At 37.9% G+C, this 18,311-nt stretch overlaps 1 protein-coding gene across 1 annotated transcript; it reads right to left on the reverse strand.

Annotated features, from left to right (window-relative positions):
- Window positions 1-5,283: 5,283 nt before the first annotated feature.
- On the reverse strand, window positions 5,284-17,179 carry DBR1 (debranching RNA lariats 1). Its single transcript, XM_058729992.1, has 8 exons — window positions 16,845-17,179; window positions 16,105-16,229; window positions 14,668-14,748; window positions 12,177-12,262; window positions 10,156-10,380; window positions 7,276-7,356; window positions 6,883-7,028; window positions 5,284-6,159 (listed from the first exon to the last, which is right to left on the reverse strand). Exons 1-8 carry the CDS (start codon window positions 17,039-17,041, stop codon window positions 5,466-5,468), a joined length of 1,635 nt encoding a protein of 544 aa, XP_058585975.1. The 5' UTR covers window positions 17,042-17,179; the 3' UTR covers window positions 5,284-5,465.
- Window positions 17,180-18,311: the final 1,132 nt, after the last annotated feature.

The following is an 18,311-nucleotide window of genomic DNA, read 5'->3' on the forward strand; positions in this document are numbered from 1 at the left end:
CTGATATTTTGATTGGGGTCATGTTAAATTTATGTATTAACTTAGGAAGGATTGGCATCTTTAAAATGTTGGGTTTACCTATCGAAGGATAAGAGAGGTTTCCATTAGTTCAAGTCTAATTTTGCATTTTTGTGTGTATTTTAAGGTTTTCCTCATTACAGGTTTTGTACATTTGTTATTATTTCTTTTTGATATTGTTTGTATTGCACCAGTCAACGGTAATTGTGTATGTGAAACCTATTGCTTTGTAGGTCAATTTTTATCTTATTACTTTGCTGTATTAGTTTTAATTTTGATTTTCCTGTTTTCCACCTAAATGTTCAGTTCATCTCTATATAGCTGTCTCTTCCTTTGCAATCTTGATTTCCCTCACTGTTTTCTTTCATCTGTTTTGTTTTTGTTTTGTTTTTTGTAAATTTGTATTTATTTTGACAGAGAGAGCTTGCACACAAGCCGGGGAGGGGCAGAGAGAAAGGAAGAGAGAGAACCCCAAGCCGGCTTCTTGCTGTCAGCAAAGAGCCTGAAAGTGCTCATGAACCAGGAAGTCATGACCTGAGCTGAGATCAAGTCAGGCACTTAACCGACTGAGCCACCCAGGTGCCCCTTTGGTCTAATTGTTTTGCTCTTTACACCAACACAATGTTAAAATGTAACGGAGGTAGTAGGGATCCTGTCTTTTTCCTTGACCTTCTGCTTACTTTCCCTTGATGAGAACACTTAAAGTGTTTCCCCATGAAACAAGATGCTAGATTTTACTTTTTACAAAATCAGAAATGGGTGTGGAATTTTGCCAAAGGCCTTTTCATCATCAATGGAGATAATCATGATGTTTGTTCTTAGATCTATCACTGTGGGTTATATCAACACATTTCCTAATACTGAACCATTTTTGTATCAGTCATGCTTAAAATGCGCTATAAATTGTTTGCTAATGTTTTGTTTAGGACTTCGGCAGCAATAGTCATATGTGGGTTTTGTTTTTTTTTTTTTTTTTTTTTGCAAATTATCAGATTTAGGTATCATCGCCATACTTGCTTCATAAAAAGAAAACTAAACTTCCCTTTATTTTTCTACATTTTGGAAGTTTACCTAACATTAGGGATTATCTGGCCTTTAGAAGATTTGGTACTTTCCTCCTGAGAGCATCTGAGCCAACTGCTTTTTCATGGGAGTTGATCCTTTGAGAACTTTCTCTATTCCTTCTGTGGAATTTTTTTTCACTTTCTACCTCTAATAGGATGAATTTCAGTAAATTCTATTTTCCTAGGAAAGTCATCATTTATCAAATTTATCTGTACCCAGTTATGAGAGTAACCCCATATTTACTTGAATACCCTGCTTTACTGGTTACTTATCTCTTTTATTTTTTTGGCATTTGTGCCAAATCATGATAAGACAAGCTAGAGGACTATCTTTTTTTTATTATTATTTACTTTGAGAAGCATCATTAATGAACTCTGTTATTTTATACATAATTACTTTCTGCTTTTATCTTTATTAAACAATCTCTAGCAGATCAAATTCAACACCATATAAAAAGAATAATTCACCATGATCAAGTGGGATTCATTCATGGGCTGCAGGGTTGGTTCAATATTCACAAAGTAATCAATGTGATACATCACATTAATAAAAGAAAAGAACCATATGATCCTGTCAATAGATGCAGAAAAAGCATTTGACAAAATAAAGGATCGTTTCTTAATAAAAACCCTCAAGAAAGTTGGGATAGAAGGAACATACTTAAACATCATAAAAGCCATTTATGAAAAGCCAACAGCTAATATCATCCTCAATGGGGAAACACTGACAGCTTTCCCCCTGAGATCAGGAGCACAACAGGGATGTCCACTCTCTCCACTGTTGTTTAACATAGTGTTGGAAGTCCTAGCATCAGCAATCAGACAAAATGAAATCAAAGGCATCAAAATTGGCAAAGATGAAGTCAAACTTTCACTTTTCGCAGACGACATGATACTCTACACGGAAAATGTGACAGACTCCACCAAAGTCTGCTACAACTGATGCATGAATTCAGCACAGTCGCAGGGTACAAAATCAATGTACAGAAATCAGTTGCATTTTTATACACCAATAATGAAGCAACAGAAAGAGAAATAAAGAAATGTATCCCATTCACAATTGCACCAAGAACCATAAAATAGCTAGGAATAAACCCAACCAAAGATGTAAAAGATCTTCATGCTGAAAACTATAGAAAGCTTATGAAGAAAATTGAAGAAGACACAAAGAAATGGAAAAACATTCCATGCTCACAGATTGGAAGAATAAATATTGTTAAAATGTCAATACTACGCAAAGCAATCTACACATTCAATGCAATCCCAATCAAAATTGCACCAGTATTCTTCTCAAAGCTAGAACAAACAATCCTAAAATTTGTATGGAGCCACAAAAGACTCCAAATAGCCAAAGTAATATTGAAGAAGAAAACTAGAGGGAAGCATCACAATCCCAGGCTTTAGCCTGTACTACAAAGTTGTAATCAACAAGACAGCATGGTATTGGCATAAAACAGACACATAGACCAATGGAATAGAATAGAGAACCCAGAATTGGACCCACAAATGTATGGCCAACTAATCTTTGACAAAGCAGGAAAGAATATCCAATGGAAAAAAGACAGTCTCTTTAACAAATGGTGCTGGGAGAACTGGACAGCAACATGCAGAAGAATGAAACTAGACCACTTTCTAACACTATTTAAAAAAATAAACTCAAAATGGATAAAGGACCTGAACGTGAGACAGGAAACCATAAAAACCCTAGAGGAGAAAGCAAGGAAAAAAACCTCTGACTTCAGCCACAGCAATTTCTTACTCGACACATCTCCAAAGGCAAGGGAATTAAAAGAAAAAAATGAACTATTGGGACCTCATCAAGATAAAAAGCTTCTGCACGGCAAACAATTAACAAAAACTAAAAGGCAACCAACGGTATGGGAAACGGTATTTGCAAATGGCACATTGGATAAAGGGCTAGTATCCAAAATCTACAATGAACTCACCAAACTCCACACCCAAAAAACAAATAATCCAGTGAAGAAATGGGAAGAAAAGAATGGATGCTTTTCTACTGAAGACATCCAGATGGCCAATAGACACATGAAAAGATGCTCAACATCACTCCTCATCAGGGAAACACAAATTAAAACCACATTGAGCTACCACCTCACGCCAGTCAGAGTGGCTAAAATGAACAAATCAGGAGACTATAGACGCTGGAGAGGATGTGGAGAAATGGGAACCCTCTTGCACTGTTGGTGGGAATGCAAACTGGTGCAGCTGCTCTGGAAAACAGTGTGGAGGTCCCTCAAAAAATTAAAAATAGATCTACCCTATGACCCAGCAATAGCACTGCTGAGAATTTACCCAAGGGATACAGGAGTGCCGATGCATAAGGGCACTTGTACCCCAATGTTTATAGCAGCACTTTCAACAATAGCCAAATTATGAAAAGAGCCTAAATGTCCATCCACTGACGAATGGATAAAGATGTGGTTTATATATACAATGGAATTCTACTTGGCAATGAGAAAGAATGAAATCTGGTAATTTGCAGCAATGTGGATGGAAATGGGGGTATTATGCTAAGTGAATTAAGTCATGCAGAGAAAGGACGATACCATATGTTTTCACTCATATGTGGATCCTGAGAAACTTAACAGAAGATGGGACGGGAAGGGGGAAAATAGTTACAGAGAGGGAGGAGGCAAACCATAAAAGACTTAAATACTGAGAACAAACTGAGGGTGGATGGAGAGTAGGGGAGAGGAGAAAGTGGGTGATGGGCATTGAGGAGGGCACCTGTTGGGATGAGCACCAGGTGTTGTATGGAAACCAATTTGACAATAAATTATATTAAAAAAATAATTTCTGGGGGGAAAAAACCTAAATGTCAGAACTATGGGATTCCATTAAATTAGTGATGAGGAAAATCCTTTTGAAACTAAATGAAAACTAAAATAAGTAAATATTCAACTTAAAAAGGGAAAGAAAATGGATGGCTATAAAGAGAAATTGCTCCACGTTCTTCAAGTCAGATGCTGACAAGATGGAAGCCAGTTGCTACAGCATTCTCCTAGGTTAATGACCCCTGGATTTGGACTGCTGTGGGATGACATCCCAGAATAGTTTTTGGATTCATGACTCCTCATCCAAAGTGCAGGGTAACCATCTCCTCAGGTGATCCAGACATTTTTAACCAGAGACAGGAGGGAGGGATAGTTTTTCCATGTGGATCTTTAAAAATACTTTAGTACTAGGGTGTCCGGGTGGCTCAGTCATTTAAGTGTCCGACTCGTGGTTTCAGCTCAGGTCATGATCTCAACAGTTCGTGAGACAGAGCTCCACTTAGGGCTCTGCACTCACAGCACAGAGCCTGCTTGGGATTCTCTCTCTTTCTTTTTGCCTCTCCCCTGCTTGCATGCATGTGCTCGCTTGCTCTCTCTCTCTCTCTCAGAATAAACATTAAAAATAAAATACTCTACTACTAACGAGCCACATGATACAGCACGAGGGGCAGCATTTGTGCAATTCAATCCCTGATAGTAATTAATACTAAGATGAACTGTGTCAAAAATGACCTGTACATCACGATCTCGCGGTCCGTGAGTTCGAGCCCCGCGTCAGGCTCTGGGCTGATGGCTCGGAGCCTGGAGCCTGTTTCCGATTCTGTGTCTCCCTCTCTCTCAGACCCTCCCCCGTTCATGCTCTGTCTCTCTCTGTCTCAAAAATAAATAAACGTTAAAAAAAAAAAAAAAAAAAAAATTAAAAAAAAAAAAATGACCTGTACAGTTACTACAGTCACCTTAAAATTAAAGCGAAAGCTAAACTATGCCAAAATCAACAAGGTTATATTCATCTCAGCAATTAAATGTAAAACTTTATGTTTACCAATGTTTAGTATTTAAAGTAATTTATTTCCTGAAACCTTACCTACCATCTTCAATTTCAATTATATTTGACAGACCTTAAGAGCAGACCAGGGAAAATATTTATAATAAATAAAATGAAAGCATACAAAATCGTACATGCAATAATGACTTTGCAAAACAAAATATAAAGATGCCATATTTTATACACAAAAATATTCACAGTGGTAGTAACTCCTCAAAAGTAGAAATTCCGGTCTTACTCATCTTTATAGTGCCATTTTACAGAAAAGTGCCTGGTACAGAGTAGGTATCCCGTGAGTGTTTCCTGAAAATAATGAAAGTGAATGGTATACGTCTTCAAAAAAAAAAAAAGGTACTCAATCAAGTAAATATATAAAATTTTAATATTTTTATCTGAAATATACAAAGGACTAAAGACAAAGTCAATAACTAAAATTCTCTCATGTAACTTCATTATTACAAAGTTAAGTCTTGAGTGTCAAAAATCCGACTCTAAAAATATGGTCTTAAAAATCACATATCTACATATAATACTAAGTAAATTGTCTTATGCTGCATCGTCATCATCCACTGCAGCATAGATGGCTTGATTCCTCCTCTTAATTTTCTTTCTTTGTTCAGGTTCATGTTCGTCACTCAGCCTCTTCAGGGGCACCTCGGTTAAGTCCTTTCCATCCTCCAACTCCAAAGCCTCACCAGGCTTCCCCTCTCTGCCATCTGGGGAACCCAATGTATCATCAGAAGATACAGTCATGGAACCTGGCAAGATCCTGACATCAGAGAAGCTTGCGGAGAAGTCAGAAGCTTGATCAGAAGAAGGCTCTACAGACGGTGTGTTCATGTCACTGTGTGTACTTACGATACTATCCTCATCCTCCTCTTCTTCATCTAGCATTATTTCATCTGGATTAATAGAGGACAGGGCAGACGTGTCTGTGTTATATTCACTACGGTCTTCACCAGAGTCATTACTCTCCAGGTCCTCCTGTTCTTCATATTCACCACACAAGTGATGTTCTTCCTTGGCCTTCTGCAGCCTGACGTTTATGTCAGTGATGCCAAGCTGGGCACAAAATTCAGTAGTTTGAGGATTGATCCTATGCACCAACTGCATTTGTGTCTGTGGCCTGCTAGGGTCATAACAAGCAGCTGTTATGCTGAAGTTACATGGAACTCTGAGGTCATGATTCAGTATTTCCAATACTTTGTTCATAGCTTCTTCTGTTGCACTATAATCCCACCTACAAAAGTCCAAAACAATAGCTTTTTACATTTTATCAGCCTCAGACAACAAATGGTAAGATCTAACTGTGGACTTCAGGTGTAAGGATAAAATCTAAACCACATATAAAAATTCCATTTAATAAAATTACAATTAATTTACCAAAGGACCATTCTGAAATAAAAACAATTCTTAGAAAAAGCTCTTCTTGGGGTGCCTGGGTGGCTTAGTTGGTTAAGCATCCAAATCTTGGTTTTAGCTCCAGTCACAATCTCATGGTTCATGAGTTCAAGTTCCATGTCATCGGGCTCTGTGCTGACAGCTTGGGATACTCTCACTCTTCTCTCTGCCCCTACCCCATTCTCACTCGCGGTCTCTCTCTCTCTCTCAAAATAAATAAATAAAATTTTTAAAAAAGAAAAAAGAAAAAGCTGTTCTTAACTCACACTCTAAAATAAGCATAAGTTACTTTAATGTGTGAACCAAATCATCACCACATTATAGTTTTATACACGCTTATTAATTTATGTGCTAATTTGGGTTGGTACTCAATAGCCCATTTTCTTACATCCCTTAGATGGAAAATTTGTAGTTTTCCATACCAGTCAGTAACCCTTGAATTATTCTGACACTCATTTAACAATAATTCCCTTGATTTAAGAAAAAAAAAAAAAAAAAAAGGTGGAGGGGACAAAAAATCATGCATGCACCAGAGAGAGCAAACCCTAAATGTCAGACTTACCTTGTATGCAGGCCATTATTTTCAGGCATATTCCATAGGCGGCCAGTCACATTAATAAGATCATCAGTAGCCCTTAGAACAGTGAGCCACTCAATATCATACTCCAAGTACTCAGAAGCACTGGGGTCATGTTCTATTTCTATTACCTATAGGAAGAAATTGATAATTTTAAGGAAAACATTTCTATTTTTAATATGCTAAGAATTTCAGTATAACAATAAAATTTAAAAGGAATTTAATTTAGTAGCTTAAAAACACTAATGTAACATATTCCAAAATTCTCACAATACATAAATTATAAAGAGCACAAATAAATTCTGAAGGGAAAATTAATTTTTTTTAATCATTGGAAGAGCAAAACTATATTGCAAAGTTATTTCATTTTCTTTTTACCTGAAGAAAGTCTCTATGTGGTAAGCATTTGTCCAAGGCTAAAAATTTTGTTGCTTTGGCCGTCTGTTCTTTATCCTTGGCCTACAAATATGAACCATAATTTTAAAAAGAATGTTAATTTTTTTTTTTTAATGTTTACTTATTTTTGAGAGAGAGACAGAGTATGAGCAGATAAGGAGCAGAGAGAGAGGGAGACACATAATCCAAAGCAGGCTCCAGGCTATGAGCTGACAGCACAGAACCCTACACAGGGCTTGAACCCGCGAGCCATGAGATCATGACCTGAGCCGAAGTTGGCCACTTAACTGACTGAGCCACCCAGGCAGCCCCAGAAAGAAAGTTAAATCATCACAGTAATTCATACACAGAATAGGATGGAAACAATCTTTATTAAACATACCCCTAAGTTATGTGTCAAAGCAACAACTGTCACTTTTCCAAAATAAGTTAGTTCTGCAACCATTTGTGTAATAACAGGCAATGCACTTAAACTCTCTGGGCTTCAACTTCCTTACAAAAGTCAAAGCAGACACTAATGCTGATGATAATGCCAGTGCTAAATCAAAGTATATAACGCAAAGGCTAAGATAACAGAAGAGCTGAAAAGTAATCTGGCAGAGCTAAAACTATATAACTTTTAAAAGAAATTATAAGGAAAAATCTTTATAAACTTGGATTAGGCAAATATTTCTTAGATACAACACCAAAAGTTGATGGGATACATTCACAGAATGAAATATTCAACAATAAAAATGAAAGAAATACTAATACTTGCTACATGAATGAACCTCAAAACCACACAAACAAAAGAAACCACGTGCCAATGACTATAGACTTTGATCCCACTTATATAAATTTCAAAGAGGGCAAATCCACAGAGACACAGAGCAGATTAGTGCCTGGGGCTGAGAGCGGGAACAAGGACTGACAGCAAACAGCACAGCAAACAGGCACAAGACATCTTTTGGGGTGTTGGAAATGTTCTAAAACTGGGCTATGTGCTGTTTGCTCTGGAAACCTCTGCAACTCTGGATATATGCTAAAACTCACTGAATTGTACATTTAAATAGGTGAATTTTATGACATGTAATTATATTCCAAGTAAGCTATTTTGTAAAAACTGAATTGGCAGAAAAGAAACATGGGCAGGGGGTGATAGACTACAACATGAAGGTCATATTGGATGAAGTACAAAAGTGACTCACTGAGAACAGTAAGGCCCACGGAGAAAAAAGGACAGGAAGCAGCTATGGGACACCCTGCTATGGGCCAGGTTTCAGTTCAATGGTGGTGATGGACTGAGAGGTGAAGGCACAGAGAGTGCAGGCAGATCTTGGCAGTGGGGCAGTTCTGAGACAAAAGGTGATCTTTGGTGTTGGTAAAGGGGCTGAAAGAGACCACTGGCAAAGGCAGTCAAGGTTGAGGAGCTAATTAAAAGGGACTGAACATATTCATTCAGAGATGGAACTCCCTGAGGCTGACAACCCAAGATGGAATGGGGGGAAAGAACCAAAGCCGATGGTTCAGTAAAAATCCAGGCCCTAGGATTTTGAGCGTGTCATGAGCCCTAGGGCATGTCATGAACGCTAGGAGACGGAAGAGAATAACAAAGATGTAGAAAAGATGACTGATTTGAATGGATAACTTGGACATTTAAAGAGGATAATCACCTTGGCAGTGGTCCAAAGGAAGAGAAAAGGAGTAACCTTGCCTCTCTCTCCCAATGAAACTGGGGAGTGAGGATAAGCCCACAACAGAAAGGGCCCACAGGAATGTTTCCAAACAGAATTTTCCAAACTGTACTTGAAGAACATCATTAAAGTGCACTTCCACCACAGAAAAGAGCATGGTCAAGTTCAAGCAGCACTGCACCCCACACTCCACTCACTCTTGGAGAAAGACGATGCCCATCAGCACATTAAAGACTCTCAGGAATTCTATAGAAGAAGACTTCGAGAAGGAATTTCTAACCTTGTTAACTCAGCGTTTTCTAAATGTTTTCCCTATGGAATACTTTAGGTGGAAAGTCAGTCAGAATGGGAGGGGAAAAGAAGAAACAACGATCTCCATAAAAGCCTAAGTTGAAGTTTCTATTTATTCTCTACCTTTCATCAAGCACCATCACCCATGCAGCTACCCAAGGAAAATTCTGGGAGTCCCCCTCTGTCACCAAATCCTGATGATTCTGCCTGCAAAATCTCTCTGGAGATCGTGTTCTCTGTGTTCCCTCCCTGCCACAGGCTAGAACCTCATCTTATGCTTAAATAGCCTCTCTGCCTCCCATTTTACATTACTATGATCCATACACAAAAATGCTACCAAACTAATCTTTCTAAAATCAAAGTCTGGTTTCACTACTCCCCAACTTTCCCCATTACCTTCTGGTTAAAACCCAAACTCCAGAACATGGCCCAGCAGGCAGTTAGGATGTCCTTCCAGCCTCATCTCTCCCTCTGCCTCAGCCGCAGGGACTGCTGCAGCCCCCAGCGCGCCACGCATTCAGACCTCTAGCCTTGGCACACACTGGGCTCCCTACCTACACTGCCCTCATATTCTACTGCTTCCTGGCACAATCAATTCCTTTGGAAAACCTTCTCAATCTCTTCATCTCTGTGTCTACATCCCCAATTCACCAGAGTCTGGTGTAGGCACTTCCACAGCATCATGGCACTTTTCACCACAAACTTATTGCTATCACTAATCACTAATAATAATACTTATTGCCTGCTTGTCTCTTCCCTGCCCCATGGATATGGAGTTACTCGAAAAAGCAAAGTTATCTTTGAGCTCTTTCTCTAAATTTACAACTGTGCCAACAGTGCCTTAGCCTACAGATATTTGTTAAGTGTTTGTCAAATCAAAGAATGTTCTGATTTCTACCTGATGCTGCATCAAGGCTGCAAACTTCACATGAAGGTGTGCGGAAAACCAGTAGGTAGGTTTTAAGTGCTCTAGAAGCTCTGAGGCAGCAGGACTTCCCAATGTGTTATTTTCCACTTCTTGTCGGAAAAAAGATTTAGTCTTAAGAAGTTGCTTCTTATCTCCATAATGATATATGCTTCTTGGCCAATCGTGAGATAAGAATATGTCCATAGGCTGCTTCAGCTTTAACAGAAAAAGAAAGAAAACCCAAAAACAGATTAGCCAAAAGCAATCCCCTACACTTTCTCTCCACCACCACACCATTGTTTAACCGCTTAGATCTTTAGATTTCTATGTAATTCATTCTAAGCAAACTTTATTTAAGAAGGTCACAGAAATACTAAGAAATGCTAAACTCCTCACTCATGTAAGCAAGGAGAAAAAGCTTTCTCTTTACCTCACAAATCATCCTTATATTCTATGGCAAGGCAGGTCAACAGAGACATACTTTGATCTAACTGCCAACTAGCCATGGTCTTTAATATAGGGTTTCTGAAATATACAATAACCATTATTCTTGTCACTTTTAGTAAAGGAACTGTTTTAAGATACAGAGAGACACAGATTTCATGAGATCTCTAATGTAAATAATATAGTAAAACCCAAAGATAAATTCCTTTTTCTAATGGACTCATAGAACATACATGTAAAAAATACTGTTTGCTACATAAATTATACTAGAGGTATTCAAGGTAGCTGGTGTCTTCATGGCGAGGCTACAAAATATACTCCATACATTACACATCCCCAGCACCTTCAAGTAATCAGCAACAAAACTTGGAAAACTAAATTAAAATAATTTATGTGTTCAAGACAATACAAGATAAAGGATACGAATAATCGCTGAATAACTGATTCAGGCAGTAAGTGTGATGAAAATTCAGAGAAGAGTGATGGCTTTAAACTAGAAAACTGGTATCTAAGCTGGGTCGTCAAACACTGGTAGGACTGAGATGGGTGAAAGGGAAAAAGGATTCAAGGTAGGGACCTGTTAGGAGTAGGACATTAAAGAAACGCCCATGAGCATCCTTAAGCTCCTGCAGAGGCTGTAGGGCATGGTGGGAAGGGTCTGACAGCTTCAGGCGACTCCACCACCTAACTCCTAGGGAATTCCCCGGGAGGCTACTTACCTTATCTGAGCCTTGATCTCTCATCCTTAATGTGACAAAGTTAGAGTAATACTTACTGCACAGAATTGTGTGGCGATTACATGAAATGTCATGTGTGATAACTGCTTAGCCCAGTGTCAGGCATTTAATGGGTTCTCAAACAAAAACCTAGTGTCAGCTACTCTCTAGTTAAGCCAGTGTTCCAATACCACTTTCACAATTTTACCACATTCTCTATCTTCCTTACCATTATTTATTCCCTACTTAATACCATTATTTAAAATGAAATATTCTAGGGCACCTGGGTGGCTCAGTCGGTTGAGCGTCCAACTTCGGCTCAGGTCATGATCTCACAGTCTGTGATTTCGAGCCCCGCATCAGGCTCTGTGCTGATGGCTCAGAGCCTGGAGCCTGCCTTAGATTCTGTGTCTCCCTCTCTCTCTGCCCCTCCCCTGTTAATGCTCTGTCTCTCTCTGTCTCAAAATACATAAAAACATTAAGAAAAAAAAATTTTTTTTAAATAAAAAAATAAAAAAAAATAAAATGAAATATTCTAATATTTTCTTTAAAGTATCACTTTATTCCAACATATATTCTTTAGCCTTATTCTAAGTAGTAATATACACAGTCATAGATTAAATGTTCTATTTTATTATTACTTCCTAAAATAAATGCATAACATTAGAATAAAAAAAAAATGTTCATCTGTGAACCTCCTAAAAGCAACTCAAGATCCAAACTTTAGAAATACTGAAGTATTCTATACTGAAATATTTCTTGGAAGTGGTATACCAAAATGATCAAAATACATTTTGGTACAGAATGACTTTAACATTTTTTCAAGTATGCTGCAATGTAATTTTTACATACCTGTTTTAATTTATAGACTTCAATATTTCTCACATGGTATATACTCCTTATTGTAGCTGGATTATAAGGGGGGCACTCAAAATGACCTTGAATTAAAGAAAAGAAATAAGCTATATTCAACTCCCTTAAATACAGCAAATACAAATAACATACACACACTTTTCCAAAAAGGAGGTCTGTCATTAATGTTTTGGTTCTTAAAAATTCTATGAAAACACTGCTCTTAAAAGGCTGGTATTAAAAAAGAAAAAAAGGGGCGCCTGGGTGGCGCAGTCGGTTAAGCGTCCGACTTCAGCCAGGTCACGATCTCGCGGTCTGTGAGTTCGAGCCCCGCGTCAGGCTCTGGGCTGACGGCTCGGAGCCTGGAGCCTGTTTCCGATTCTGTGTCTCCCTCTCTCTCTGCCCCTCCCCCGTTCATGCTCTGTCTCTCTCTGTCCCAAAAATAAAAAAAAAATAAAAAAATAAAAAAACGTTGAGAAAAAAAAAAAAAAAAAAAAGTTGGTATTTTCTACTAATGAGTGATCACTAACTATAAATCTAAATAATTGAGGGGCTTATGATTTTTTAAATTAAATTATAATTTGGAATACGTTGTTTATTCATATAGTTTAAAATTTAAGAGATATCATCAGAAAGGAATAAAAAGTAACCAGTGATGCCCAGGGCTGGGGTGGGAGCAAGGATTAACTACAAAACTTTTGGGAATACTAGAAATGTTTTAAATCTGGATGGTTGCACAACCCTACATAAATTTACCAAAATCACGACATTGTATACTTACGATAGTATGTAAGTTTTATCTCAACAAAGCTGATAAAACAATGGGAGGCAGGGATCCTCCTATTCCTACTAACTACTAACACTACCTAGAGGAAACTCAAGTTAATCAGGTTTTAGTATTTTATTCCAGGGACATCATCTATGCATTTAATACACAAACTTCTTTATCCTCTCTTTTTTTTTTTACACAAATAGCAGTATAGTTGAAACATGTTCTGTGCCTTGTTTTTTTTTCACTTAACTTGGAGTTCTTTGTGTATCAGTTACACATAGAGTTGCTTTCTTCTACTTTTTTAAAAAATTAGCTTCATAGCATTGCATTGTATAGTTTTATCATGATAGAGTTATGTTAGAGTTAATTACTTTGTACCTTTTGCCATTACAAACAAGGCTGAAATAATAAATGTGTACACATCATCTTGCATGTGTGGAATATATCTGTACATTAAATTCCTGAAGTAGAACTCCTGGGTCAGAGTACTTTTATCATTTCCACAGATTACCAGCTGTCCTCCAAAGAGTGGAGGACAGTTTGCACTCACACCTGCCGTGAAGGAGACAGCCTATTTTTGTACTCCCCTGTCAATAGTTTAGAATCATGGGGAGCAGGGCAGCAGGAACAGATCTGTGATTTAACAGTTACACAGAGGATGTAAATTTTAGCTGCCAACTTAATTCATAAAATTTTGAAATCAATGTAAACTCAAGCTATTCCTTTAAGATCAATTTTTTCAGATACAATGGAATAAATGAATGCACTGCGATATGCTTCTATAATAGAATACTATTCACAAATTAAAATGAATGTATCAACATGGATTTCAAAAACACATTAAACAATGAAACAAGTTGCAGAAATATACATGCAAAATGATACATTCATATGAAATTTACAACATGCTACATTGTACACTGTTTAAAGCTGTTATGTATCTGGTAATGACATAATCAAGCAAATAACAAACACCAAATTCAGAAGAGTGACTCCTGGTAAGGAAAGGGAAGGATAAAAGGAGAATAAGACTGAGAACAGATAAACTATGAGCTCTGACTGAATCTGTACTATTTCTTTAAAATCCTGACTGGAGTGCCTGGGTGGCTCAGTCCGTTAAGCGTCAGACTCTTGATTTTAGTTCAGGTCATGATCTCATGGTTGTGAGATCGAGCCCCCCATGGATCCTGCTTGAGATTCTATCCTTCCCTCTCCCTCTGCTCCACCCCTGCTCACACATTCTCTCCCTCTCTCAAAAAATAAAAACAAAATAAAATCTAACTAAAAAGTGGCGAAACGCTAAGACTTGAAAAAACTAGATGGTGGATACAAAGATAATTTGTTCTAGTACTCTCAAATTTTTCATATGTATAAAATAAAGTAGTCAGTTCAGGGGTGACTTGGTGGCTCAGTCAGTTAAGCATCTGACTTCATTCAGCACAGGTCATGATCTCGCAGTCCATGGGTTCAAGCCCCACGTCAGACTCTGTACTGACAGCTCAGAGCCTGGAGGCTGCTTCAGATTCTGTGTCTCCCTCTCTGCTGTTCCCCAACTCACACTCTGTCTGTCTCAAAAATAAACATACATTAAAAACAATTTTTTTTTAAAGTAGTCAGTTCAGAGAAAAAATTCCATGAAAAAGTCAAACTATATATTATGCTTAAGTTAGTCTGACAGATGCAAGTTCTAAAATTTAAAAACAATTCTCAGAACAATACCTTTTCGATAGTCATGAGATTTAAAGATACCAGAGATTCCACCAATCCTTACACCTCGGTATTTTACTACACCAGCCAAACCTGAAAAAGTACGCAGTTAAATAAAATTACCATAGGCAGAAGCAATCTCTTTACTAACTAAAACAACAGTTTGAAGGCGTAGAACTCCATGCAGTCCTAAAATTATTTGAAAATTAAATATCAAGATGAAGTTACTCTTTCACATAGCAATATGCCAACAATATAAGAGGCAGACTAGGGATGAAAGGCCTAGAAGCAGATCAGGGAAGATACTAAGCAGAAAGGAAGGGCCAATGAGATTAGGTATGTTAAGAGAAAAATAGACGTAATTTGGTACTTAGTCAAATATTACAGTGGGCTGGCAGGGAAATAAGGAAAAGTGTCCTATGATGGATTTATAGGTTATACATCTGAAAGTCAACAGGTATAAAGTATAAATAACCTGCAGTTTCTATATTTTATTTCTGACTGATCATCTTCAAACATCTTTTCACAATATTACAGTTGTCAACAGAACAATCAGTAATGAAGTAGATAAATTATATTTCTGAAGTTATCATGTCATCATTAGAGCTGAAAACATTTAAGCGAAGAAAAGAATGGACTAAATAGTCTAACAGGACTAAAATTGAACCTGAATCTAATCCGGTTGTAAATCTAAACACAGATTACAGGTAATGCAGAGGATAAAAGGAACACATTAAACAATATAAGAAATTCCAATCAGCTAAATCCAGAACACAGGAAATTCTACAAGAAAAAGTTCCCATTTTATTCAACAAATAACAAGCATGGGTAGGAGAGAAAAGGGACACTTACAGCCTAAGAGACTTCAGAATCATGACAAGCAAATGAAATGTGCAGGCCTCATTTGGATTCTATTTGAACAAGTCAAACAAAGTAAAACAAACACCTTTGTGATAATCACAGAAATCTGAACATGAACTAAGCAATAAATAATGAGGAATTACAGTTACTTAAGTAAAAGTTTAGAGGGGAGTGGGGTTGAAATAAGGATGGCAGAATGATAATAGTTGTTGAAACTGGTTAACACGTACAGAGATTCATTATACTATTCTCTATTCTTCTGTATGTTTAACAATTTCCATCATAATAAGTTTGAGTTTTCTCAATCAACAGAAAGAGTAAGAAAAAATAAAGGGATTGCAAATAGTACATAAGGCCTTTGCATTTTTTACTATGTTTTACTATCTATATTGCTTAAAATACTAGAAGCATGGACATATTTTCATAATTACCTACTTAAATTAACCATTCTAATTACAGTTTCATGATTAACTATTTAAATTAAGAGACATTTCGCAAACACCATATAGCTCAAGATGCTGCCTGTTATACAAATCCTAACAGGCGCTTCCATTACAAACAAAGCAAGAAATTACCCAGAACACATACCTAAATAATAAATGTTTGGCGCTACCCAGCCACCATAGGGTAACTCTTGCAAATGATTTGAGGCTTCATGGTTTCCCCCAATGAAAATTGTGAGAACTGGGGCCTTTTTTTCACCGGAGTAATACCTAGAACACAAGAGTAAAGTTGTCGGTTGGCATAGCAGAAATCAAGCATAGAGAAAAGCAATTAGGCATGCCCATGCAATCGGGCATAGCAGAAAAGCAAAATAAGGCCCAAAGGAGATATTTGAGCTCATTATAAAAAATTAAAAAGCTCTTTCTAAGTGAATTGCCTATACTTGTTCTTAAGAATGAAGGTCTGCCACCTTGGGTTTAAAGCCAGTGTACGCTCAATGAACTTTGTCAGTTCTTAACCTTAGCTTCTAGAACGCGGACGAGCACAGAGGAGGCGTCCAATAAAAACTCTTGCATCAGTAAACAGACTAGTCCCAGAGTCCTATCAAGTGCAAGGTAGATTACCCTGTCAGCTTCTTCCTCCAGGTTTTCCCCTCAGGCTTCGATCCCTTCCGAAACAGATAAGACAGGTGAAAGGAAAAGAGAAAAGTGACATTTACGAAGCACCAGTTCCTAGACACAGCGTGAACAAAGAAGGTAAGTAAGGGAGACAGCGAGTCAGTGGCAGGGGGAATTCGAATCCAGTCCGGGTTCTCTTCCACTCACTCACTGCCGGCTAGTCACGCCTCGCACCGCTGGATCTGAGGCCCGGACCTCGCTGCTCACCTGTAGAAGGTCTGCATGTGGCGGTACTTGGGCGGCACGGCCATGCAACGCAGGTCGGCCTCGTTGCGCACCGCCTGGAAGTCGCCGCAGCACAGTAAAAGGTCTATCGGCCCGGGGCCGCGCTTCTCCGCTAGCGCCAGCGTCTCATAGATCTTGTCCAGCTCGCCGTGGCAGCAGCCGGCCACAGCCACCCGCATCCTGCCGGCCGGAGACGGGGAGCGCTGCCCGCAAGCCCCTAGACCAGACCCAGCCTAGGCCGGCGAGCAAGGAGCAGACTGATCGCTCAGCTCCCGCCAACACTAACTGAGCACACGCCTCGCAGAGACGCCTGAAATAGAACCCACTTCCGGCTTCCAAATCTCGCGAGAGAGGATGGAGCAGGGCAAGAATTCCAGGATTTGAGACAGCTTTCAAATTGACTCGAGCTCTGTCTTCTTGGGTCTTTCAGTTTTAGCAGTCTGCCAGATGATAAAAATCAAAACCAGAATAGTTTTGTTTTGTTTTTTAACACAGAAGTATTAGTTTAGTTTGATAAAATTAAGCCAAACTAAAAAAGTGAGCCAGTGCGATTGGCTAATTCCTACGACGAACCTGTCAACGCAAAGATAATTGCCTAAGAGCGAATTAGAAATTAAAAGATTTTTGGAAAAAAAAAAAAAAACAACACACACATCAAACTGAAAATAACTTTTAAATAAAACTTAAAAACTTACTGAATATTTTAAAATTATCCCACCGAAGGGTTTCTAAAATTATCAGGTTTTTTTTTTTTTTTAAATGAGCAGGGGACTCTTTATTTTCCTACCAAATAGGTGTTTGCATAACTAGACTGCGAGCTCAATGAAAGCAGAAAAATGTCTCGAAAACATCCAGGAAGGAAAAGAACGAAATTGACAGTTGAAAAATGAGTGGCCAAGACAGAAACAAGCAAATCAGTAACACCAAACGTCTGGCAAATTTAACAAGAAAAGTAATCTAATCAAGATAATACAAAGAGTGGGGCGCCTGGCTGGTTCAGCGGTTGCAGCACGACTTTTGATCTTGACGTTGTGAGTTCTAGACCCAGGTGGGGTCTTAAAAATAAAATATTTTTTGCCTCAGAGAGGGCACCAAATAAATAAATAAATAAATAATAAAATAAAATATTTTTTTAAAAAAGATAACAGTGACAAATCCAACTCTCATTTTAAAAAATTGCATAAAATAACATTCTAGGAACAAGGACACCAGAATTAATTAAAAATTAAGCAGATGATGTAAACAGAACCATGATAATAATACTGGAAAATTTAAATCCATTGAAGGACATTGTACTCAGAGTGAATTACAGGCAATTTCTTTCAAATTTACAAGATATAACTTTCATGATATTTAAACTCATCAAGAGAGAAGAAAATTACGGAAATCTAGTATTTCTAATTGTTTTTTAATATTTTGTCTTCCTTCTGATTTGGATTTTTGAAATAC

Source organism: Neofelis nebulosa, chromosome 5 (genome assembly GCF_028018385.1).
Source record: "Neofelis nebulosa isolate mNeoNeb1 chromosome 5, mNeoNeb1.pri, whole genome shotgun sequence".
NCBI lineage: Eukaryota > Metazoa > Chordata > Mammalia > Carnivora > Felidae > Neofelis > Neofelis nebulosa.